General features: G+C 40.6%; 1 protein-coding gene across 4 annotated transcripts in view; it reads right to left on the bottom strand.

Moving 5' to 3' along the window:
- Positions 1 to 24,483, bottom strand: part of SHROOM2 (shroom family member 2) — a 109,279-nt gene that overhangs the window by 41,745 nt on the left and 43,051 nt on the right. For all 4 annotated transcript variants that reach the window (XM_035114460.3, XM_035114461.3, XM_088667710.1 and 1 more), the window contains exon 2: positions 13,734 to 13,885. In XM_035114460.3, the coding sequence (XP_034970351.3) occupies positions 13,734 to 13,885 (152 nt within the window). The remainder of the gene's footprint in view (positions 1 to 13,733; positions 13,886 to 24,483) is intronic.

Genomic DNA, 24,483 nt, shown 5'->3' with positions numbered 1-24,483 from the left:
AGAATAATTTTTCTATGTACCTCTCCCCCCCTCCAAGCTAAACAGGACTAGCTAATGTGGTGTCCTCCAGGTGTTGATGGATCACAACTCCCATCATTCCTGATGACTGACCAGATGGGCTGGTGCTCATGGGAGTTGTAGTCCATTAAGATCTGGAGGGCACTGCATTGACAACACTTGAACAGAACTATAGCATGAAGCTATAGCATCTCCCTGTAATCATTAATTTAGTAAGCAATGTGGTTAAATTAAAAGGGTGCACTATCAACACAAAACCTTATGGTGAACTTCACACACCTCAACTGAACACCTGAACAAAGTAGCAGACTAGGACCTGGGAGACCAGTTTTCTCATCCCTACTAGACCATGAAGCTACCGTAACTGGGTGACCTTGAGCTAGTCACAGTCTAATGTACCTCACAGGGTTGTTGTGAGGATAAAATGGAGGGAACTATATACACCACCTGGAGCTCCTTGGAGGAAAGGTGGGATATAAATGTAATAATAATCATTCTTCTTTAAAAAAAATGCATGTGGAATTGTATCACATGTTAATAACATTTGCACATAATAACCATGCTGTGCAGAAGCTGTATGCTGATGCAGGTAGCCCCCATCTGTCTTAGAAACTCATGATCTATACGCTAGGCATCAAATGGCTCCTTAAACAAGGGTTTGCACGTTTTAAAGCGGTTTCCCTCTGTTTTAGGTATGCACATTTAAAAGGGAAACTGTTTAAAGAACAAATCTTTAATTCCTGCTTTAAATCACTGGCAGTATAGCAATTAGCAACAGCCTCCTGCCAGTTCCCCAGCTTATTGTTTTGCTTTAATCCCCCGAGTCTCTGTGGATGAGACTCAGAACAGCAATGACTGGTTCACCATAAAAACAGCCTCTTTCCCCAAGTGATCTTGTCTCAAGATAGCAGGGAGACTGACCTGCTTAAGGGACATTGGTATTCTGATTTCATAACGTAATCATTGTTCTATTTTATACAGGAAGCACCTGAAACATTACAACTAGCACGCTGGGTTAAGAGAATAGCAGGGATCCTAGAAAACTAACCGCGGGGAGTTTCTTCTGAACTCAATAGGCTTCAAACAAGTCAAACACACTCATTCCCCTTGCTACAAAGAGTTGCATCAGCTCATTTGTCAGGAAGATAAAATCATTTTTTAAGCGGCAAGAAAAAACACACCAATGAATGGTTTGCTATAAAAAACAAAAAAAACCTCCTTCCCGAGTGATTTTATATCAAGAGATCAGACTGATGTTTCCTCCCCTTAACCTGGAATCTGGTATCAATCCTGACATTTCCATTAAACTAATACCAAAAAATGAAGAGATAGCTAAATAATAAAATGAAAATACTTATCCTCTTTTTGAACATCTAGATATACAGCAACAGCAACAACAACAGCAGCAGCAGCAGCAGCAACAACAGCAGCAACAACAACAACAACAACAACCTCACCTGCATGGGCAATAATTGACAACAGTTCCATGGAAAGCATTTATACTTACTTCCTTAACTCTCAGTCTTTCCCACGTGACTGTATCACAAGCACAGGTAACATACCCTCTATCAGAACCTGAGACAGCCCATCTAAGATTTCCTAGATAAAAATATATGCCATATTATAAAGTACTTTCCTCAGTGCATTTTCAAATATTGAATCCTTTGATTAAAGATTTAACCAGAGCTCCCATGAACATCTGTGCTAATCAGCGTAGCTGACTTTGGGAGTACCTTGTCAACGGAATAGTCCAAAAGACCTAACTGGGGGGGGGAGGTGTTTATAGACCTGATGCTTGATTATGCAAAAATATACTCAGAAATAAGAAGAGCTTTTTTTAAAAAAAGTTTTTTTTACAAACTTACTTCTTCAACAATAATGGATACCGAAAAATCCTCATTTTGCATGTCAGCAGAAAGAGGCTGACCTGTTATTTAAGAGAAGCAAATCCCCAGAGGCTTCTAAACTGAGCCTGTCCCCTTCTTGCTTAATCTGTGTGCCGCCTGCAATTGAGCTTAGCGGATATAATTAGAGTCACAAAGAAGCCTTATTACAGTATTAAAATAAGGGGCAGCATTCTGATTAGTCATGCACACATTTCTGCTGAGCAATCCCTGGCTACTCGATTCAGGCCTGGGAAACTGGGTTTTTCCATAAAACCGTTCTTCATCACAAGCTGGGAAAGGATACCTCTGAAGCATCAGCTCAACTGAGCACATGTGTTCTGAAAAACCAGAGTAAATAATATTAGAAATACTATATATTTCTTCCCTTTACTCTGGGACCACTCACAAGGACAAAATAATTTACAATGCCAGATGGGAAATCTGGATTCCTTGGAGTGATTGTTGAGCAACAGCTGGAAGCTTAGTTGTTTGGTTCATAATTGCAACGTGACATCTCTGGGTGATCACAAACAATTCTGATGTGCTCTAGAAGGCCCGTTAAAGGTTAGACAACTCAAACGCTTAAAAAAACAAAACCAAGCCTCTTTGTTCGCAGACTCTTATACCCTTTTGCATTTGAATGTATATTTCTTCCTCTATTAGGCCTACCAGCAGTTTTACATTCATTTTTATAGAGCAGTGATGGCGAACCTATGACACACGTGTCAGACGTGACACGCAGAGCCCTCACTGCTGACACGCGCCCCATCGGCCCATTCGAGCTGTTGTTGTTGTTGTTTCCCCCCCATTTGTTCTCCCGCTACAGCTTGTCTTTGCTGTTAAAACTCTGCTGTTAAAACCTGAATCCTTTTTTGTTGTTGTTGCTGCTGCTGGTAGCCAGAGATTGGTTTTTTAACCCTTTCTGTGCAGTTTTTTCTGGCGCTTTGGCAGACGATGATTGGGTGTAACAGCGTTCGTTTTTTAACTCATTCTGTGCTGGGTTTTTTGGCGCTTTGGCAGGCTATGTTGGTGCTGCGTGTTAGTTCCAGCGAAGGTATTATTCATCATTTATTTCTGTTCTCTTCCCCCCCCCCCAAAAAAGTGCAGCAGCTTTGGGGCACCCCCCCAAAAGCAAAGCAACTTTTGCACACACACCCCCAAAAAAACCTCCAAAACTTTGGTCAGCAGCTCCCCCAAAAAAGCTCAACAACTCTGGGCACTTTGTGATAAATAAGGGTTTTTTAGTTTGGTTTGGTTAAATAATTAGTTTTTGGCTTATTAAATACAGTTATATATTACAATTATACATTTTTGTTATTTAAACTATAAATATCGCAAAATTATGGTTTTTTTCTCTAAGTGACAAACCACCCGAGTTATGCTCGGTTTTTTGGCGAATTTTGACACACCAAGCTAAAAGGTTGCCCATCACTGTTATAGAGCATACTCCTTTAACAGGAAATGTGCCAACTCAGTTCAGTGCCTACACTCAGCTAAACTGGGATGGTACAACAGACTGAGTCAGAGTTCGATTGACTCCGGTCCTTGGGGAGGGAGAATCATGTCCTATGTGGAAAACTCATCAAACTGAGGTAAGGTTAAACAATATGTTCTTTTCTGTACTGACATTTTTCATATTTTCACATAAATGTGCCATCTATTGGCACACCAAAAAAGGGATATGTATCATCACATCTAATGGCCAGGATATATTTCATCCTGCAGCAGCTGCAAATGTCCACCAGAAAGAAGGAGGCAGTAGAGAAAAAAATCACTATTGCTCTATATACCTCCTATATAACTCCTGATACTGCATGGAACCTACCTATGGAGAGCAGCCAGGATAAATGGCAAGAATAGGCATCTATATGAGGAGTTGGAAGGTCTTCTCACACTGTCTAAACCATCTTATGCAGAAGTAGGATTGCCCTGTTTGCATGGAGATGGGTTGTGTGCATTGTTCTAAAGAAATACTTTTTCAACAGTCTTTGGATCAAGCCCCTTTTCGCCTCGACCCATCATTTAGCCCGGATATTGAAGTCCAGCTCCGAGGGCCGGTTCTCTCACTGCGAGAAGCCAAGTTACAGGGAACCAGGCAGAGGGCTTTCTCAGCAGTGGCGTCCTCCCTGGGGAACGCCTTCCCATCAGATGTCAAGGAGATAAAGAACTACACAACTTTTAGAAGACATCTGAAGGCAGCCCTGTATCAGGGAAATTTTTTAATGTTTGATGCTTTATAATGTTTTTATATGTGTTGGAAACTGCCCAGAGCGGCTGGGGCAACCCCGCCATATAGGCGGAGTATAAATAACAACATTATAATTATTTGTACAAATGAGCAGTTCTGCTGAGAACTCGGGGCCTGTATGTAATTTGCATGTATTTTAATGTTTGTTGGAAGCCGCTCAGGGTGGCAGGGGAAGCCCAGCCAGATGAGCAGGGTATAAATAATAAATTATTATTATTATTATTATTATTATTATTATTATTATTATTATTATTGATAATATGCAAGGAGCACAGGAATTAGCTCCCATCTACTGATGCACATGGGGAGAATTACCCCCTCTCTACTTATTATTGCCAATTGGTTTATGTATTTTTTCCTGATACATTACTTAGGCGCTATATAGTGCAGCAACAACAGAACTGAATAAAGGTCTGAGTCACTGTTCAGCCAACCATTGTTCATAGTTTCTCTCTATCTTTTTTTTTTAAAGGCCGCCATGAAACCCTATACAGCTTTTAGGCCACAGTGAATACAGAGTTGAACCCAATTTTATTTCTTTTATCTAGTACAGCATGTAATTTATTTTGTCAGCTGTACTTAAAATCAGCTGTGTCAGGGAACACAATTTCCACTAGAGGGCATGTGACGCAAAGGCCTGAGCTTTCTGAGGTAGGGTTTTTGTAAGACTTCAGAAAATAACATATGTAATAAGTTTAAAAGCATTTTAAGAAGTGACGTTAAGAAGGCTTTTTACTTTAAGTCTGGAACACATCATTTGGCCATTTTTAAAGTGGGGAATACCAAATAGGGAGGAACAATTTTAACCCTGAACTATAAAATATTGGGAAAATGTGAAAGACATGTGGAGACACCAAACTCTCTAGATTTTTGGCATACCATTAAAAAAAACAAATCATGACAAATATGAATCTTAAAAATGTGAAAACAAGAGTCTTGAAACAGGAGGAGAATACTCTTGTTCCCTTCCAGTCACAAAATTTCCTCACTATAAATTATGAGCAAGTGGAACAGCGGGGAGTCCAGATCTTTATTACCACATATTTTATCTATTTCAGCTCTTGCGACACCTTCTTTAAAACACTTTGCACAAGTAGTGCCACTAACTTCCAGGAAAAAAAACTCCTTTACAAGAACTGGCTGAAATTCTCCACATTCTTCCCCAGCACAAAGTCCCAGGATTGGAAAATCCATTGTTTCTACTTAACACCGCCCGCCTCCCCCACCACTACTCAGTTCAACAGCCTTCCAAACCACCTGTTTTGTTTGTGACTGTTGGCTTTGAATGCCTTACAAAAGCAACCCTCTACCAAATTCCTTAAAATAAAATAAAAAGATGCTATTTCCATTTTTAAGCCAAAAAAAATAGTGGGTGTGTATTTTCTCTCGAGGCCTCCCATGCCTCATCAGCTCAGTACTGTACTGCCTGAAATTCAAATCACCTCACATATAGTAAATACCAAAGCACAGAGGCTTAGGCCACTTAAATGTGAGGGATAAAGGTAAAGGACCCCTGGACGGTTAAATCCAGTCAAAGGTGACTATGGGGTGTGGCCCTCATCTTGCTTTCAGGCCGAGGGAGCCAGCGTTTGTCCACAGACAGCTTTCTGGGTTAGACTGAGGTCCAAAATCAACCAGTGGGCTTCATCTTGGCCTTGATGCGAGTCTAGACATTGCAACACACTGGCTGTCACCAAATCCTATAACCATGTCACCAACAACCTGCAATCAACAGAAAACAGCAGAGAGCACTTTCAATTTCTAGGCAGGAACTTTCACCAAAATACCAGGCCCACTGTCTTCCCATCCCTTTCCTTAAAGACCTCTATAAACACGGTGAGCTTGACTTGTATGTTGGCAACATATGAGCTGAATATACTCAAGATGTCTTGACAATGATCCTCCAAAGAAAATAACCAATGAATAATTATATAAATTACACACTGCGTTCTATTTGAATATTGTGTGTAGGAGGAAGAAAATACAACAACCATGCCCTTTCTTATAGCTCCTGAAATCCTGTGTCACCCTGACCACAGTTATGACATTGCTCCTTACACAAGAAGCAAGGGGCTGCCAGAGAAGATTTATTATTTATCTGTATTTGTAGGCTGCCTATCAGGGTTTCCCCTCCCATGAGGCACCATCTCCCGTAACAAAGAGGCTGCAGAGCATCAGCCCTGGGCCAGTTCAGCTACATTCTTCTGACTTAGCATATATCTGGTACTTCTGCACACCCTGAAAACCTGTATAAAATAAAAACAATCATGGAAAGGCTGGAATTAGTATGATCTCACATTTGCTAACCTTGACCTTCCCACTAACTTCCTCTTAACAAACATGACTAAGCCACAGTTAATTATATGGGTAATCAAAGAAATGTGCTTTCCACTATGATGCACTTCCTAGTTATAATAGAATGAGCAGCTCAAATCACGTGTCACTTGGGCTTTCAATTCGTGTGTGCGTGTTTGCCAAGAGAAAAACATCACTGCTTCTTACCACTATTTCTTGCACCGTACAAATACGTAGTATAGGTGAAATAACTACACTGGTGTAAAATGAGAACTTTTTCTCCCAATGCAAATAGCAGTTGCAGGGGCTTTAATATGGGCTGCAGAGGGGTTAAAGCAGGCATCCCCAAACTTCAGCCCTCCAGATGTTTTGGACTACAATTCCCATCATCCCTGACCACTGGTCCTAGGGATCATGGGAGTTGTAGGCCAAAACATCTGGAGGGCCGCAGTTTGGGGATGCCTGGGTTAAAGTTTTAAAAGCCCTCTGCCATGGTCCTCATCCACATTGGGGGACCCATACCCACTTCCTTTTTAAAAGCTGTTCAATGTAGTGTATGGTGTCTTGCATAGTTTGACAGGCGATAATTCTATCATTTAAGGTTGTAAGCCTTCTGCATGTGTTGGTTTCACTGCATCTGCAGTCCCTTATCATGAACACTGAAGAAGCAAACTTTCACAATAAAATTTAAACAAGTTGCTTACCAGACAATGAAATTAGTAATAGTTTTACTTATGGTTGTGAAGCTGGTACTATTTTTAACAAACATAACTCCATAGCCGCCAACATTTCTCCAATGAAAATAGGGATGTTCTAAGGCAAAGTGGGGCATTCCGGGATGAAATCAGAAACCGGGACATCTTCAAATGTGATGCTGGAAATTAGGGACACTTGGAGGGTCTGTAAATGATAATTGCTATCTTTTAAACTGCCCAAACCCCTTTTGCTAACATTAGCAAAATTTTGCTATTTACTTTCCAGATTACTGAAGATAAAAACATAACAGCAGTCTTGTTTTTATTTTGACAGTAAGCATTTCTATATAAGTATCAATCCCTGAAATAGCCACAATGTTGTACCAAAACAGTTATTTGTAAATGTGTATCACCGAACAGTGGCAAGTGCAAGTATTAGGGCTTTACAAGAGAGTTGAATCTGGTGAATTTATGTACTGTAACATAAAAGAACTGATATGCATTTCTATGCAATACAAAATAGTGTGACCTACAGAAACAATAGCTCAGAGCTGCAACGACTCTGAAGGCCATTCATGTAATTTAACCAGCACTGAATGAGGATCCCCACCCAAACATACGCATCAAATTAGCCACTTGGTTGATTAATGCAGTTTACAATTACCCAGACGATGCTGGCTTATCTTTGATCTTCTTTTACTACTACAACAAGCACAAAACATAGAGTACAGTGTACACACTCCAAGTAAGCTGAAAGTCTCCGAAAGAAAAGACAAGGCTTCCATGCTTTTTAGATTAACAGTATTTCCTACAATTTTATGAAGACATCAAATTAACATGCATGGTTCCAGCGAACATAAAAGCAGAAATCAATACTGTTGTCTCCCATGTATTATTCAAATACACAGATGGGCCCAACCAATAAATGAAGCACTGGCCTCCACTGTTTACACTATTTGTGTTTGTTTGGTTTTTTTTTTCAAATGTACTACCATTCCATTAGCATCCAAATGAAAAAGAGAAAGGAAGTTCAGCACCACATGACACTTTCGTTTAAAACACGTAGGCACGTAGAATCATGGAATCATATTTAACTCAAAGTCAGCATGTCTCCCCAAAGTGCCTAAATGAAAACACATCAATAGGCTTTAAAGAACACAACATCTGGGAATTGCAGCCTGCAAACAGGAGACCTTGTGTTCTAGACATCAGAGATCCCACTCTGTGAATGCCTGTGTGCACGTATTTCAATGACTTGCAACACTAGAGATTCAGAACAAATACATATTAAGCAGTTCACACACAACAAAGCACCACAATAGTTATCAGCAATATAGTGGAACACGGGAAAAGATTTCCTATAATGTTGCTACCCAACCAAAGTGAACTCATCAATGCAACTAATTACCACAAACTGCAATGCATTCACTAGCATTAACTCCTGTAACAGATAAACCCATTTAACGCAACATGTTAAACCAGATTATGGCTTAATTTGTTTGTTTAATTTAATTTTATTTGTTTGTTTTATACTGTATTTTATGCTGCTTTTATGTTGTATTACAATTAAGTATTTTAAATTTGTTGTTAGCCGTCCTGAGCCTGGGTTTCTGAACCGGGAAAGCCCGGGGTATAAATAAAAAAAATATTAAATTTATTTATTATTATTAATTTGTATATTGTCCTTCATCTGAAGATCACAGGGCAGTTCACAACATAAAAAAAATATAAAATGAAAGCACGAAATACATAACAAAGCAGAAACAAAAGCAAACAAACTAATAACCCTCCTCTCCCCACATTTTAAAGGCCATCATATGTTAATCAGCCAAACACCTGGTTGAAGAGAAACATTTTCGCCTGGTGTCCACATTGGGCAGCAGTTTCATTAGTACCAACCGAAATGTCACAAAAATAGTGGCAACCTTCCTTTGTTTAACATCTTTCCTGATACAGAGTTTTGAAGAATTCAAAAGCTTCCCAATATCTTGTAACATTCCGCTTGGTCCTAATAAAGGCATTGCCCAACTGTGGATTCTGGCATTATTAAAATTTGTTATGCACTTTACTTGTTATGAACCTTACATTGCAATCCCCTACATGCTGACTTAAAGGTATGCCCCACTGAATTCAATGGGGCTTACAAATTAAGTGAGGATAGAGTTTCAACTTTGAAGTTCCTTTTTAATTTTTCTCCCATCTTTCCATTTGTGGTGTCATGCATTATTTATTTATTTTAAATAATCCTGGTCAATTTATTCTGTTGGATAAAAAGCATACTAACTCCATACTTTAAGCTACATAATATGATTTAATGTGTGCTGGGTTTTTTTCTTTAATTACCTCCGCGGGTTCTAAGTCCAGCCAAAGCTTTGTATGTCTGGGGGAAATTGTGCCAGTAGATGGTGCTCGGGATACCGTAGCTGGTTTTGCTTCCCTTTCTTCTTCAAGGTCCATCTAGCATCTCACTCTCACATTGGCCAACCATGGCAGAACCATGGTTGCAACAGCACTCTTCCCACCTGTAATCCTCAGCATACGTGGGTGACTTGTCCTTATACTGGGTGTTCACAAAGCCAGAACCAGCAGCATGAAGGGGGGAAAGTGGCCCAAATATTTAAGGAATGTGTTGCACCCTTCAGACTTATTTGGCCTGTGAAAATCTTTCTACCCCTCAATTCAGAATGGGATTTAGGCCTGCCCCTGAACGTTTCTGACATCCTAACCATGGTTAAGGGAACTGAGAGCACGTCGCATGACCGTGGATTTCCATAGTTTGCTTTAACCATGGTGCAGTGCTACATTTCTACTGGCACAAACCACGGTTGATGGCGAGGAGATGACCTCACCTCTAGGACTGGAAGTGAGAGCGCATGATCTACGACTGCAGATCCCTCAGATGCCATCATGACCAAATAACTGAATTGCCACAGGTGGCATGCACAACACCGAATTCATGCTTCAATGGGTCTAAACAGCTAAATATAAGGTAGTATAATTCTTTGGTATTTTTAAAAGTATGTAGGGTTTTAGGCTTTGATGGCAAGCTTTCTTTGGTTAACAAAAGAACAGGAGTAGTTCTTCCTTCTAAAAAGTTTCTTTGTTAAGAGCACTAGCACAGCAGAGCCATCTACTTGTTTCTCCGTATGCCTTTCCCCATCATAGAAGGAAGCACATCCATTCTAGAAATAAAATCAACACAGGAGAGTTCTAGCATCTCCCCAAATAACCTTTGCTGAGCTTGATTCAAAGGAAAGTGACGAAAATACTATTTGATGACCAGTGCAGAAGCAAGATGCTTATCCCTGAAAAAAATACTTAACAGGAAGGAAGGAAATTCTGAACGGGGTTTGCTGAAATAGTGCTTTACAGACAACACTGATTTATTTATTTTAACAACCTATGGTGCAACCCCTTCCCCACCCTTCCTCATCTTCCAAATGTAGGTAAGAGAGCATATGAGTCAATGGCCCAGCGACAGAGACAGGGAAAACCAGAAATCAAGGCACCGGGAACTTTAGTCTAGCTTTGCCCACAAGTATTTTTTCATAAGGGGAAGAATTGAAAAATGCAGTTCCTCAAGTGCTTTTTCTGCTTGGGTGTTTTTTTTTAACCTGATCCTTAATTGTCTACATGTTTGTCCTGTTCACATGTCACAGTAAGCCACAGTCTGAAATGGCTTATCATGAAGAAGGAGCATGTCAGTTTGTTAGGCGAGCAACAAACCACAAATGCTGGTTCCAGGGTTTCTTCCTTTCCAGCTTAGGAAAGGATGGAGTGGGAGAGGCATGATTTGAGCAACATGCAATAGCACACAGCTTGTTCACAGTACAGCATAAGTTTGTTTCAGACTATGGCTTATGAAGTGTGAACCAGGCTATTGACAGAAAGAGTAGAAAAGAACAGGGAGAAGGGAGGAGAAATGGACAGAGGGAGAATATGATAAACAAAACTTTCATTTAACAAACAAAAAGCTGCTTCGGCTCTTGCAAGTCGCCAAACACATGTGTAACTCCTTACAAACTGAATTCTAGCTCCTTTTCCAGAAGGTTCGAGTTAATTTCTCAGGTTACTGCAAGTTGTGGACGACGGTTAACTAAATGGAGAGTGTTGCAAAGGGGTAGAAAGCATCCAGCTGTGGCTTGACACCCGGAGACATGGTCAAAGAACAGCAAAATACTAGGAAAAGACTAGCATTCCATCACAAGTTAATGGGGCAGACCATTTTCAGTGAGGTACAGCTGGACAGAGATAGAACACTGTGACCTTAGTGATAAATTATTATACTGTATACTGCATGTGACTAACAATTGTTGTTTCAACAACAAACTGAGCAGAGAAAAGTACATTTAGGCTGCAAAGATTTTAGACCAAGGAGTATGGGAACTGTTATCACTTCACTATGCCTAAACATCCCTTGTGATGTACATCACTAAGAATGTGTTCACACATGTCCATGATAGCAGCAGCAAGTGATTATATGTTTGGCGAAGCAACTATCATGGTTCATACGTACAGAAGAAGAGCCTGCAGGATCAGGCCAAAGGCCAATCAGATGCCTGTGGGAAACACACAAGCAGGACCTGAGCACAAGAGTATTCTACATTATTATACTGGTAGTTTTATTTTAAACCCTTTTCTAATATTCCCCACATGGATTTTGACATCTTCACTGCCACAGTAAATGGAGAATAGGCCTAGAATATTTTGCCAGCAAGAAGCATTAACCCAGTGCCTAGAAGCAGATGTAAGTAAAATATCCAAACATGACTAACTTTTGTAAGTTATGAACATCTGCATATCTAAAGGAGAGAAATGTCTCCTAAAGGGAAGCTACCTTAAAGCTGATAGCTTGCTAAGCAATGAGTTATGTTGTGGAATGTCTGAAAATGTCAAGGGCTCCAAATAAACAGATCATGAAGATCGCTCCATTGCTTAGAACATAGATTGTGTATTAAATGTTCTTTCCTCCCTGCCCAAAGTAGAAGCCAATGTAAGATCAAGTAGATATGAATTATAATATATTCCAGATGGGGTTTTGATATAATTTATTGGTTCCTGGGCAATATAACTTTTGGTAGAACTCCCTGAAACTATTCATATTATCTGGGTTATAGCGCCATCTGCTTTCTTTATTTTGTGCGCTAATCCACACCAAAACTATTTTTAAAGACTGTTGTAATATTTTATCCCAGTACATCAATGAAGCATTACTTATATACATCCAGAAACAGGCATTGTTTATCCGGCCCACAAGCTGCCCGGTCACCGAGCTGCCGGTCGGCAAGTCCCCGCGCCGCGCCAAACCAGCAGTATGTGGCGTGGGGACTTGCCGAGTGGTGCTGAAAATGGCATCTGCGCACGCACAGTTAAAACAAGCCAATTTCATAGCTCATGGTTTGAAGTTGGCTTGTTCAGCATCATTGTTTGTATTCAATCATGATCTTAACACTAAGATTATTTGAAAGCAAAATTAAACTTGGCAGAAGTCTTGGAGAAGGAAAGGGATGTGAACAAGGCCAGTGCTTTGCATCAAGCTTGTGGATGCTCATCCATATAATGCTAAATTATATTTTAGTGCATAGGTGGGCAACTTCATGAGGATTCTCCATTTCCCCACCCCACCAGAGTTCTTCCCCTTCATTTCCTCCTTATTCTTCATGGTTTTAAAAGTGTTTTCTCCCATTTTCTATTTCACTTCTAACTCCAAAACATTAGACTCACAAGGCATTCGGGATCCAAGGTACAACTCTATTGTATTTTCACTGAGATCCAGCACCACTAGTGGAGAGCACCTTGCAATTATTCAATAGCCTCTTAATTTAGCCCCATAGATTGTATCTTAAGCAGAGGCAGCTTACACAGTATGCTCAAGTTGTTGTTGAATTTTATCAGCCCCAGTCAGCATGGCCAGCAGTGAACAAAGTGTGAAGCCTGGTGTGACAAAGGTAAGGATCGACTGAAGGCTTAAGAGCAGGCACATGGTGAAATAGGACCTAATACAGAACATGAGCCAGAGGCTGTAAGGTTGAGGTTTGTTGCTGAGATGGGCTCTGAAGACTCCACAGCCTTCTTTAGTAATTGGCATGTTCTTTTTCCATGCTACTCAGAATCTCTTCATGGGACTATGTGAGCCTGTGGGAACACTGAGAATAAGCTAGCCTTTGCTGACGGCTTGCCATGTCACCCTACAACAAGCCAGTTCTGAGAAGCCTGAAAAGGATTTGTGAAGCTTGGTTACTTGTACATCACTTCTTTTAAACCGGAGGATGTTTGCAGAGGTATGCCCAAATCTGAATCCTATGCATTGTGGGATTACTTGGGCTAAGAAGTGCGAACAGAAACCTGAAAAACATTTGGTTTCTCCAGTCCAGACCACTGGTCCTAGTTAAAACTGAATGGGAATTAACCATTCAACAACACACAATAATATACCATGTGAAGTTATTTTTTGAAAAAAACCCAAACCCAATTAACTCAGATGAGATTCTGAAAAGTGAAAAGGAAAGACTTTTGTCTAGTTCTCGGCCAGCAAGTTGACTCTACCAAGAACGAACTTTAGTCTCTGTCATTGTGAATCACAAACCTTACCTTTTCACTACAAGCTTTAGCGACTTGTGCGAACCTTTCACCAGGCAGATGGCTTCTTGCCTGAACCCAGAGAGGTCCACATCATTGATGCTGACAATTTCATCCCCAGCCAGCAGCTTGTCGGCAGCTGCCGCTTTGCTGCCCTCTTCAATCTGAAAAATAAAAATAAGTTTGAAGTTAAAAGAGAGAAGTTGCTTACTCTAAAATTGTTTGTATTTCACCTCTCTACCACATAGGGACTGATAACAGGGCTAACAGCATTACAAACCAAGAAATTAAAAGCAGAATAAAACAGTAAAACTTGTATATAGAAGCAAAGGAGTGACAAGGGGCAGCCAAAGCATTGAACGAAACAACAAATTCAATTTGACCTCAAAGCAGCAACTTTTTGAATTTCTGCCTAACTTCTAATAATGAGGAAATCAAACGAGCCTCTTTTGGAAGGGACTTGCAGTTCCACTGCCACCACTGTGAAGACCCTGTTCTCATGCAGGCACTGCTTCTTGGACAGCAACAAGGCAGGCTCTTATGGGAGAAAGGGAGTCCTCAAGGTAACTCGCTTACAAACTTTTCAGGTTTTAAAGGCCAAAGGAGAACTTGGAATTCAGTCCACTTGGAACAAATGAAATTTGTGCAAAACTGCAAAACTGAAATTTTCTGTTCTATATTACTTCTTTATTACTTCTTTATAATGAATTCCTTAAGTACAAGGGTGTGACCAGGTGTACTATGCAAATAATGAAAAACACATCTGAAAAATGCTGGAGGAAATGGGAACTGCAAACGTCCTCCAGAGGTGGAAAGGGGGAGGGGGAAATGAGAAGCAGAAGTTTCATATTGTTTTGTCCTTCCAAAGCCTTAAAGAGGATCAGAAGCTCGGCATTCAACCCACAAACATAACACGCACAAAATAACACACGAATCAGTTGTTCGCCTAAACCCCATGGCAAAGCGCAAACGCAGCTGGGAGGGCAAAACAATTAACCAGCAGAGACAGGATTTCTCTATGTCAAGAATCAAACCTTGTCTTTAAGACAAGAGTTTCTCTAACAAGAATCAGGCCTGCAAAGAATCTCCATTGTTTTCCCAGGAGAGGCTATTTGTTTTGTTTTTTTTCCTTTAAGGTTGGCAGCACACTGATTGCAGAGGGTTCAGTTACCCCCCTCCAAGCATTTTTCTTTCAGCAGGGGGTGGGGACACAACACATTCCACATATCACATACCCTACAGGCATCTGCTCAAGTACAAAGCACAACACAAGGGTACAAATAAGCATTCCCTGGGCTCAAAAGCATTCCCTCCCTCTGCTACCAAATAAAGAGAAGTGGCGCAACAATTTTTTAAGGGCTAAAATGAATTTTAAATAAAAATAGGCTGGTGGCTTTTAAAGAAATGTTGATTTTAAAAGATTTACAAAAGATTAGGCTGGGTGTTGGAAAGTCCAAATGCAAGCATACTTTGTGGGAAGAAATGCAGTCTCCTTGAATTAACAATGAAATCATTTAAGTTATCAAATCTCTGAGGAAATCTTCATTGCAAAGGAGGAATGCAATGGACATATTCACCCATTACCTACTATTTCTTGCCCTGTTTTAACTCATTACATTTTTCTATTGCTTCTGATTATTTTCTACTCCAGGCATGAATATCCTTTGCCATATCAGATTACTGTTTATAATGTACACTTTGCCCAAAAGGAATGAGAAGATTTTTCTGTTGCCAAACACCTTCATGAAAACTATTGCACAACTGCGGGAGGGGGGGGGGATATAAATGTGTCAGGAAAGGGAAAATATTTTTCTATTTCTTCATATTTACCAAATACACACAGAGAGAACACGTGATGGCAAAGAGGGAAAACAGGAAAGAAAGAACTGGAGCCCATTTTGATTTACAACAGAACGTGGAGTTTCAGCGGGTTTGCTTGAAAACGTGAAGCTTTGTAATGACATTTCTGTCAGACAAAAGCCTATCATACAGAAATCAGTTCCTGCTCCTTTGATTTAGCTGTACATTCAGAATTTTCACCTCCCTTACATAATTGTTTTGACTTGTGTGGAGTTGGAAGGGGCCATGAGGGTCATTTAGTCAAACCCCCTGCAATGCAGGAATATTTCATTTGAACCCATGACCTTCACATCAAGAGTTTCATGCTCTAGTAACTGAGCTTGGCTAGCTAATGTTTAAACCATTCTGTATTTAAATAAAATAAATAAATAAATAAATCATCCTGTCCACAATAGAAAGGTTAAGAAATGTGTTTTTTTTCCTCCACCAAAAATTGTCAACCTATTTCCTGTAGTCTTCTACAAGCTAAGCATATGCAATGCCTTCTGTATATCTCCATAGGATTGCTGCCCAAAGCCTTCCCAACAACATCCTGTGTTGAATTATCATGTCCCAAACTGAACTGTTCAGGAAGGATGTTGGAGGAAGAAAGCAGTCAACACACATAACTATCAATGTCCCTTTTTTGGCTTTAAATTCCACACATATGTCTATCCCTACTGAAGAAGAAAATCTATACAACAGTAAACCTTTAAAGTAAAATTTAATCAGCAACTTTCTATAATGCTACAGCCCCCCATCAAATCTTTGTTCTGAAAGAAACTGCATTAGAACTAAATATTAACTTTTAATAGGTTGTCCTCAGTGCTCAGTTGAAAGTACAACAGGGTTAAATTTCAAGATCAGCAGTGCCAATATGCAGGCTAATTATGCTTTCTCAGTACTTCTGTGTGGACCACACACAGAGCAGCCGAACAAAATGGAAGTTCATATATTATTGTTTCTTCCCAGCAGATTCTTTTGTTTGATAAAAGGCAACAGAAGTCCTGGGGACAAAAAAGTTGCTCTTAGGTGTGGAAGGGCCCAGGGTTACATGCCTGCTCAGTCATGGATTTACTGAGACGCATTAGGACAAGCGGAATACAACTCTTTGAAAAATATCAACAGTGACCATCTGTTAAGGAGGATAAATTAATGCCAGCTTAATGGTACAAAATGGTCTACAGCAGGCACCCCCAAACTTTGGCCCTCCAGATGGTTTGGACTACAATTCCCATCTTCCCCGTCCACTGGTCCTGTTAGCTAGGGATCATGGGAGTTGTAGGCCAAAACATCTGTACGGCTGCAGTTTGGGGATGCCTGGTGTACAGGGCAACCTCACGGCAACTTCTATAGTGTCGTCCAACCCACACTCTTTATCTTGCTCTACGCGACACTACGTACAGCCTCCAACTACAATGGTGCCTCGCTTAACAAATGCCCTGCTTAACGAAATTTCCACTTAACGAAAGGATTTTTCGAGTGGAGGTTGCCTCGCTAGACGAATTCGTTTTATGAAAAATTCGTCTAGCGAATTGCGGTTTCCCATAGGAATGCATTGAAATTCAATTAATGCGTTCCTATGGGCAAAAAAAAATCAAAAAAATTCAATGCATTCCTATGGGATTCGCTAGACGAATTTTTCGTTATAAGAAAAGACCCGTGGAACGAATTAAATTTGTCTAGCGAGGCACCACTGTACCTAGTTTATAAAAAGACGTATTTTGAAAGCCTTTGGTTTAAAAAAGGGCTCAGTTGCTAAAACAATTTAGTTATTCATTAAAAACAACTGAAAATGTACCGGGTACCTGGAAAGTGTATTTCATGAAATAAGGTCAGTTAAATATAAACAGTTGTGTGGTGTATAATGCCGATTCCTCTCCTCTTTTTTCGGGGTGGGGTGGAGGGTGCAAAGCAATGTTAAGGAGAAAAAAGCAGCTCCCCATAAAAGGGAGAACAGTTCTAATACAGAAGTGGTAAGGCAGGGCATTCCAAGAATAGTTACAAACCCTATTTTCCAGGGTTGATAACACACATGGGGCTCTGTGTGTGTGTGTGTGTGTGTGTGTGTGGATGATAGCTGCAGATTTAAACAGATGAAGGTTGATAGAGATGCTTCAGTCTCAAAAAAGGGAGAGAGAGGGCCATTAGCTTATCAGCTTTCATTGGTTCAGCTGAAGTGCCCACATTCCTCCACAGACACCTGTATAAACAAGCAAGAGGCTGGGTGCGGAAGCACAGCATCGCATGCTATCTGGTTTCACGTGGAATGATGACTTTGTATCAGGTTCTTGTCCTTGGAGATTTTGCTTTTTTTTGTTTCTTCTTAATAATCTCCCAACACAGGAAAAAAATAGTTTCAGTTATCAGCCGTTCTTTGTTATCAGCCATGACCTCATGAAAAAAAATAAAAATATATCTCCCACCAGCCAAAAATAGATTGGGGACATCTGGCCTGAACTTTTGTTTTTCATGTTAAAAAAGAAAGAAAGGTTGTTAGAATCTGGAATTGTGTGCTTAGGTGTTGCCTGCATGGATGGCTGACTTCCCTTGAATGCATGTTTAACTTACATTTAATGCACTTCTTAAACCAAAAGGCACAATGCGGAATTAGGGCAGCCTTGTCATTTTGAAACCTTGCTTGTATTGAAGAGGATTTACATATTACTGGTCAATTCAGAAAACAATTAAATACAACCCTTCATCCCAAGGCAGCCCAGGGTTCCATCATGATGGTGGGTACCACCAGCATGAATGGTAATAATCCTATTTTTGTTTTTCCACAATGTTGACTTACCTGTCTGCCTATGAATTTAGCTTTTCTGTTAAGAGAAAACTAATTTTTATTCAGACATAACTACCGTAGTATGCCTCCTTGTCCCCTACTCTTAAAATTCCACCGAGAGCCCTATCTCCTTTTTCCAAAGAACTCCAAGGCATATCCTGTACAAAGGTTGGCTCCCGCCCCCCTTTGAGCAACAAACTGACATGCCGCATAAATAACATTCACTCTATTTACACACAGCATGCAAATAAGACAGAGAGATCTGGGTCTTAATGGCCAGTTGGAAAAACAATATCTCTAGCACATCTCTAGCGCACAAGGTCAACGAAGGAATTTAATATTTCAGTTCTCTTCTTATTAACTCATATTCCAGGTATCACACCTGAATATGTGAGAATCACATAGAGTTCTGGAACTACAGCTCAGCTATTGCAGATATATAGGTATGTACGGTATGTATATATGTATGTGTATGTGTATGCACGTGTGCATGTTTCCTAATTTTTTCTGTTTTACATATATCACTATATAATTCAACAATTCCTCAAAGTTTCTAATTAATCAATTACAAAACAACCTTGAGAACAGAGCTCTTTAAAAAAAGAAGGTGGCACATTACAGCCAGGCGTGGCCGAGTCTGTTCACTGCCTGAGGCAAAATGGGAAGGTACGAATCCATGCTTCCCCCTTCCCCCAGAAGCAGTGTTTGAAATTTGCCAGGTGCTAGGTGCATTTTGCACATGGCTATCAGCCACTTGCGACCAAGTGAAGATGCCCGGGCGGCAGGATGGCACCTGACGTCCCCACCACCTGGAGGTGGCATGCCTTGGGATCCTTGGATCTTGACTGTTTTCACACACTAACAACACATCCTGTAGAGTTCCATTATATTTTATCTGAACAATCAGAATTAATTTCAGGAACCAAAAAGTTGTATTGAAAAATATGGTTTTCGAGTGGTCTGGCACAAAAATGGCAACTAGGCATTCCGTTTTGGCAACTGTAACCCTGGTTTAAGGAGCCACTTGGCACCTAGCTTTTAGATCTGAGTTTCTAACACTGCCCAGAAGCCTCACTTAACCAGGAATTGCGCAACGGCTTCTTCCTACAAAATCTTGCTAGAAGCAGCCACTGCCACGTTGCAACCTTGGTAATGGCATGTGTGCCTGCCCCCACAGGATTCCACCTGAGGCCCTGACTACAGCATTCGGGGGCGTTCGTTTTTGCACTTGAGGAATCTTGTCATCCTTTCTATTACAACTTACTAGATACTGACACAATTTATGATTTTGGTAAAAACTGGCTTCCCCTGTTAAAACCAAAACCAAGAGAATTTCAGAATCTATTATCAAAACTTTAAAACATTTGAGGGAATATGTATCAAACTTTTTGGTTGTAAGGCAAGCAAAAGTAGCAAGTAAAGTTATGAAGAGGCTCCAGTTCTGAAATGTAACTTCCATATTTCCACGATGTACTTATACTGATCAAAAAAAATATATTAACCATTGCTTTTTCTTGGAATGCTCTAATACCAAGGGCACAATCCTTTTCATTTGTTAGTCATTAGTTTATTTCATGAATTATGCTTCATATCTGAATCTGGCTACTACAAGCTGAATACACATGAAGTTACATTTCCACATCTGGAGTATTACTCTTTGCAACCTTTACTGTAAGAGATTTTCTTAACACAGCTTACGGCTTGATTGAACCCTCTTTAGAAGTCACCCCTTTTCAGAAGTCACGCCTGCCTCTTGTGAATTCGAACCGTCAGATTTTTCTGACACTCCCATGTTGTAAGAATGCTCATGAACCGCCCTTCCAACAAACATTAAAATATTTGTTTAAATATCAAGTATGCCACCCAGGTTGAGGAAATCCGTACCTTCTGAAAACCATTTATAAAGTTCATATTTAATTTAGTTCCCATCTCTTTCCCCCAGCCTCTAATCTGGAAGAGAGTGGGGCAAAAATGGTTTATTATTGTGGTTAACATCTGCGGTGTGTTCAAGCATGCATTTTATCCACAGCGTTTCACCCACAGAGATTTGTGTTCCTTCCGTTCTACTTCAGGAAAACCATTTCCCTTACAGTGAACGATAAATATTCTGACACATACCAGTGATTTTGAAAAATGCATTGCAAATAGGTGAAAGGATTTTGGTTTGCTTAGCTTAGCTGTATTTCTATGGTCACTTGAAGAAAAAGAAAAAAGTAACAGAACAATATGATAAAGGAAGGGTTGCTAGTCTTCTACATAAGAAGCTACAGGGCCCTCCGATATCAGTGACTGACCTTCCTCGCCAACAAAGGTGGATTATCTACAATAAAACAAAACCATTGACCAAGCTGTATTTTTTATTGCAGGGGCATCCAACTCCCAATAGACTACTCACAGTAGGAGATCACTGAGGGGCCAGAGATCAGAGATCTACCAAGATCTACCAAGAACGCCCCGTGATCTACCAGTAGATCGTGATCTACCTGTTGGACATGCCTGGTTTATTGCACTGCAACATCTCGGCATCTACACTGGAGGGGTGTAAAGGTTCTGCTTCATTTAGTTTATATTTAGTGTATGTAATACTGTTATTACATTTCCATCCCTCCTTTTCCTTTAAGGACATCAAGAAAGCACAAAGGGCACCACTCCACACACTTTAAACCTCCCATCAATCCTGTAAGGTACATTACTGAGAGTGATTGACTGGCCCTTGGTAACCCATTCAGGTCTTGCCATTCTATAGGTTCAGAAAGGACCGCTGCAGTGCCACAAACGACCACAACAATGAATCACAACAGGCTCATAATGTAGCAAGATAAAGGGATTAGAGAAACAAAAGGAGGAATTGTATATTCGACTGTATAGAAATGAAGGATTTATAGAAATATTTTCTGTTGTATAACTTCAACACCCAACATGTTGCAGCAACCTCCCAATTAACTGAAGCACTGTAGCATACATCACCGGACTTCATCAAATGCGCAGTACTTCTTGGCAGGAACTTAATCCCAATTGGTACTGGCCATGCCACTTTTTATTATACATTACAGGCTCTTCTACGTGCCCCAAATGCTTGTGCAACCACATTTCAACACAGAAACCACAACAGCAACAGCAGTAAGTGTTAATGCCTGGGGAAGGTATCACATTTTTTCTAGAAGGTACACCATATTTGTACAATTATAAAATTGCCTTTCATCAACATAGATCCCAGGGGAGTTTACAAACATTAAACAAATTGTCAACAAAAGACAGCTAAAATTATAAACACAAAACCAATCAACGTATCTAAAACCCCTCACAAACAGTAGAACAATAGAAGTAACGTAGCAGCCATTCATAAAAGCCCTCAAACCATGGGTCATGGGTAAGCAAACTAAGGGCCGGGGGCCAGATCCGGCCCAATCACCTTCTAAATCTGGCCCACGGATGGTCCGGGAATCAGCGTGTTTCACATGAGTAGAATGTGTCCTTTTATTTAAAATGTATCTCTCTGGGTTATTTGTGGGGCCTGCCTGGTGTTTTTACATGAGTAGAATGTGCCCTTTCATTTAAAATGTATCTCTGGGTTATTTGTGGGGCATAGGAACTTGTACATTATTATTTTTCAAAATATAGTCCCCCACAAGGTCTGAGGGACAGTGGACCAGCCCCCCACTGAAAAGGTTTGCTGACCCCTGCCATGGACAATCTGATTAAATTCTGTTAAAGGTCTGGAGAAACAGTTGTGTCTTAACCTGGCATCAGAAGTCCAAGTCTGTTGTGGCCACCCACACCTCCTGGGGAGCAAATTCTATTATATACCGTAGTTAAAAGGCTATCCTGTGTCACCGCACAGCAAGCGATCCCCACTGCCAGTATAATGAAAAGGGCCTTCCTTCCATTCCAATCTCAAGGCCTGGGTTGGGTGATATGGGGAGAGGAGCTTCATTATATACTTGGTCTCAAGCCCATATTTCTTTCTTTATTATTGGTTTCATAAAATCTGTGCACCTCTTGATTGTAAAAAAACAACAACCCAACCCCTCAAAGTGGTTTACGAAATATGCCAATGATAATTAGCACCTTATATTGGACCGAGTAACACATAGGCAACCTGTCATGTGGAAGACATGACTCCATACAGATGTTGCTATCAGCATTCTAGCAGCTGCCTTATGTGCTACCTGAAGTTTCTGGACCATCTTCAAGGGTGGCCCCATAAAGAACACATTACACTAATCCAGGTGTGAAGTTTGCTAGAGGATGTAGTACAATGGCAAGGCTATCTCAGTACAGGAACAGCTGTCGCTCTCAATCAGCTGCAGCCTGGAAATAGGAACCCCTTGCAACTGACACCACCAAGGGCTCAAGAGACAAAGTACCGCCCCCGGTCTTTCAGGGGGGGGGGAGTGATTCTGTCTCTGTCTAGTTGTGATTCAGCATCATTTTACTATCCCTCGACCCACCCCATTACCACCTCCAGGCTGGTATAGATGAATGTCATCTCCATGGTGGTGGCACAAAATCCCGATGACTGCTCACAACAGCTTCATATAAATGCTAAGCTCACAGAATAAAATCTGCATAGATCCACAGCACAACTCTCATGGGACCAGGGAGGAGTCCCCCAATGCTGCTGTCTACTAATAGCCCTGCAGGTTTGACTGAAAACACCACATCATGGTGTCTGCAACTCTCAACCTGCTCCAGGTGGTTACCATGGCTAATGGTACCAAAGCCTCTGAAAGACTGAGATCAACAGGGTCGTCACATGCCTCCTGTTCCTCTCTCAAGATAGGTCACTAACCAGAGCTCTCTCAGTACTGAAATAGAATCAAAAGCCAGACTGAAATGGGTCCAAATAATATTTTGTGAGTACTTAGAAAATGTGATTTCCTCACATTTAAAGCACCATCTTGAGGGAAGATGTGACAAATGAAAAAAAAAAGAAATGTAAAAGATGTTGGTACCAAAAGTCCTTGATTCACTTTCTTCAAACTAAGTTATATTGAAATTAGTATGGTATAACTTGGGGGGGGGGGAATGAAAAGAGTAGGGATAACAAATATCCCATTTTGAATGGTGACCGCCAAAGAATCAATGAACCAAACACTTCTGATTTACTACGGATGAGTGAATTTGGCAAGGACTCGCTCAAGGACAAGTCATTGACATTTCATGTTTGTCATGAAATTTCTGAGACGAAAACTCTGGAGGCTTGCTCTGTGTGGTATAGGAAGTACTGAAACATTCAAAGAGAATAAAAGAAGTAAGAGGGAATATAAGAAAGAAAGAAAGAAAGAAAGAAAGAAAGAAAGAAAGAAAGAAAGAAAGAAAGAAAGAAAGAAAGAAAGAAAGAAGAAGAGGCAGGCAGAAATCTGGAAGCACTCACTTATTCTTTGAAGTCGGACCTAAGTAGATCTGAAGAAAAGAGATAGAAGGTTGCCACATATGGTCAAGGGTCACTTAAGTTTAGGAAGCATGGAGCAAAAACATTGCAACAGTTTACGTTCTCTTCCTTCCCAGCTGAAGCCAGCAGGAGTGCTTTGGCCAGGTGTGACAACGTGCAGGTGAGGCAGCAAATGTTCAGAACCAATGACAGATCATGTGGGGTGCATTCAAGACTGGGCCAAACTCACTGAAAGCAGGAAAATTAGTTTCCTCCAGCATTTGTCTGGAGTAAACTAATGGTGTTAAACTCTGAAGGTGGAGATGTGTGTGTGTAGAGTCTGGCTCATGTGGTCTGTGGTAATTTCTGCAGGGATAGGAGGCCTTCTGTAGCCCTTGCATGTGGTGTGATGCTGGAGGGTCCTCCTGGGCTGCAGGTGGTTCTGGAAAGGATTTAAAGAGTATTCAGATGAGGGCAGAGTTATTTCCTTACAAGAAGGGGATGGAGGCCTTGGGCTCCTATATGAAAATCTTCAGTGGGGCAATCATTTTTCTGTCTGCCTTAAGATGGGGATTCAGGAATGCCACCTTCTTCATCCTAGGAGTCTTCAGGGCTTTCCGTCAAAGGGCAAGTGGGATCGTAGTCCGGGGCCATGATATATGGAACCACTACTGACAAACTTCATGTATTTACTTGGAACCTTTATATGATGAGTTTTTCTCAAATGATTTCATAGCAGTTTACAAAAATTCAAGTTAAAAAAG

The sequence above is a fragment of the Zootoca vivipara genome, chromosome 4, assembly GCF_965207765.1.
Source record: "Zootoca vivipara chromosome 4, rZooViv2.hap1.1, whole genome shotgun sequence".
NCBI classification, from domain to species: domain Eukaryota; kingdom Metazoa; phylum Chordata; class Lepidosauria; order Squamata; family Lacertidae; genus Zootoca; species Zootoca vivipara.
Note: the sequence above shows the minus strand (reverse complement) of the source record. Positions and strands in the feature narration are given on the sequence as shown.